This window comes from Lynx rufus, unplaced genomic scaffold (assembly GCF_022079265.1).
Source record: "Lynx rufus isolate CCGP_SWC_20201006 ecotype Redwood Valley unplaced genomic scaffold, mLynRuf1.p SCAF_8, whole genome shotgun sequence".
Classification (NCBI taxonomy): domain Eukaryota; kingdom Metazoa; phylum Chordata; class Mammalia; order Carnivora; family Felidae; genus Lynx; species Lynx rufus.
The window spans coordinates 84,368,670-84,371,216 of record NW_025814896.1 but is presented as its reverse complement, the minus strand read 5'-3'; the positions used below and the strand labels follow the sequence as shown (position 1 = coordinate 84,371,216).

Here is a 2,547-nt window from a genome sequence, read left to right as displayed (position 1 = left end):
AACGTCAGCCTTGAGTTTAAGGCTCTCTCCTCTGACCCATCCTTTGTTTACAAAGCAATCACTCTTAAAAGGATGATTTTTTTTTTTTTTTACAGAGAAATTGCCTTAATTAAAATATTTGTATATTTTCTTTAGCTTTGGGAAGCACTTTTTATAGCAGCGATTTTATTTAAATAAAATTATAAGCCATTCCAGCTTAAACATGTTATTTTGTACCATTTAGCTGGCTGCCACGCAGATATTCTGTACAGCTGTTCTGGAAAATTGGTTAATAACCAGTTTTATCCAATGAGAACATAGAGCATATTTATAAAAATTAGATTTTGAAGTCTGGTCTCTTCAATTCACATAGTTAATTTCCTAATAAGCATATACTGCTCATCCTAGGTAATGTTCTTAGTAAAAGACTTACCTCTGTACTTAGGTTTACCATTATGTGCAAGAATAATGTCACCGATACTAGGTGAGTAATTCTGTTGGATGCAATCTGAGTCTAGAGTTAGTTTAGTGCCCTTAGGCCTTAAATTTGCTGATATTAGGAATTCATTAAACCAGCTTAAAGAAATCAGTGACTATTATCAAATAATTTACTTTGTGGTTAAAATTTTCAAGTACATATACGTCTTAGGGAGCTAAAATTAATTTTCCTCTTTACTGCACTGATCACAGAAAATTTGGGGGGGGGCAGTAAACAAATTTTTCAAGCAGTGGAGTCAGCATGACAAAAATAATCTTGTTTTTATTTTAGATTCAGATTTCATTACTGCACTCAAACGTTACTACAACTGGGCTTGGCGTTATTATACAATCCAAACTGTTTCCGTCAGAAACGCTAAGACTCAGTGTGCAATGATTGTTATTAATAATTAGCTCCTTGGTTTCTTGATAGAAAAAGGCTATCAACAAGCATTTGTTTATCCACAACAAAAAGTATAATTAGCTTATCCCACTTAGTAAATCTTGTATGCATGCCAACTCATACCAAACTGCTACTTTTACAAAAAAAATTGCAATAATACAGTTCATTTTTCCAGTCCTTTTTGCACAAAATTTATTTACAATGTCTACATAAATGCTCCAAGGTGGGACTATGGAAAAATACACACATGACCGATGCTTTGCTCAGAAATAAAGTCAACATATTAAAAATAAATCTTCAGTCTATGTTTTTGAGCTGCATAAAACAGGAAGTGATGTATAAGGTGGTGGTTGTTGCATGGGGACAATGATGCTTGATGTGACAATTAGGCTTCTAAACACACGGCCTTTCGGTTTCCATGCCTCCTCCTACCAGTCTCCTTAAGACACTGCCTGCAACAGCTGATTAATCATTGTTGATGACTGCAGTTTTTCCCATCCTTCCCGATTTACATCTGTTCAGGCCAATTCAAATATGGTGAGTAAATGAATTAGACATGCAAATTCAAGCCCCAGGCTAGAGAGAGGGAAAGAGAGGAAAAGAGAGAGAGAGAGAGAGAGAGAGAGAAATAGAGAGAGAGCGCGCATGGCTGAAATCCTAGGCAAGAAGAAAGATTCTTCTGCCTGATAGTTATTTTAATGCTCTAAAAATCCTGCAAATCAGACCTTCCTGTCCCTTGCAGGATAACTGTAAGGCTTTTTAATGTAAGGAGGCTTCTGGAGGAAGTGAAGAGCTATGGAAACAACACACATAGTGTGGAAAAATTTCACATTTTTTTTAAAAAATCTATAAGAAACAACGTAATATGGATAACAGTATAATAGCATTTACAATATTTCACTCTTTGTTCTCTTAATGTCTTATATAGTTATTTAGCATGTCCCCCAAATTGACTTCGGTTGGTATTTCCTGCTTTTTAAGAGTCCCTATGAAGAATTAGGGATGCTCCTTGGTCCAAAGTAGATGCCAAGAATGGAACTCCACAGTCATTGCAGAAAAAACATGATTTGAAATCAGTCACCATTGCAGACAATGCATATTCCCTTAAGCTACTGAGCATGAATGTCCATGACTTGTCCACTCATTGTTGGGTCTCCTGTATTAAGAACCGTGGGGCTTGATGCTGACATTGGCATTCCAGGGTGGGGCGGTCCTCCATGCATCATCACTGTTGGGTGGTGAGGGTGTCCAGGAATGTACGTATGCATGGGGGGCCCATGACGCAGCTGAGCAGGATGGGGGGGCATCTGGGGTTGGGTATAACTTGGCTGTCCCATACTCACACCCATTGGACCACCCCGAGCTACATACTCCCCTGGCATACTTTGCAGCCCTGTAGAAATTCAAAAGAAAGAAACAAAAAGAAAATATTATGAAAAAGCAATAGTGGGGTTCTGGCTGTGGCAATCCTATGAAAGCCAGGGAACATTGTGATTAAGGGAACATAGTTCTGAATACTTTCGATTCACGCAGAAGAGAATAAAATGAGAGATGTCATGCTGGAAACTCACATTTTGTGACTATTTTCCTTTCATCGCCACTGTTATCAGGTCCGCCTACTGAGGTCTTATTTATTTGAAAAAATAAAACTGTTATTTGAGGTCTGGTCTGAAGAAGCACTTTTGTTC

General features: G+C 37.7%; 1 protein-coding gene across 4 annotated transcripts in view; it reads right to left on the bottom strand.

Annotated features, from left to right (window-relative positions):
• Positions 1 to 713: 713 nt before the first annotated feature.
• The window catches only part of MEIS1 (Meis homeobox 1), a 137,321-nt gene continuing 135,487 nt past the window's right edge, over positions 714 to 2,547 (bottom strand). For 3 of the 4 annotated variants that reach the window (XM_047068786.1, XM_047068787.1, XM_047068789.1), the window contains one exon: positions 714 to 2,252. In XM_047068786.1, the coding sequence (XP_046924742.1) occupies positions 1,969 to 2,252 (284 nt within the window). In that variant the 3' untranslated portion in view covers positions 714 to 1,968. The remainder of the gene's footprint in view (positions 2,253 to 2,547) is intronic. The other variant, XM_047068788.1, reaches the window with a different exon arrangement.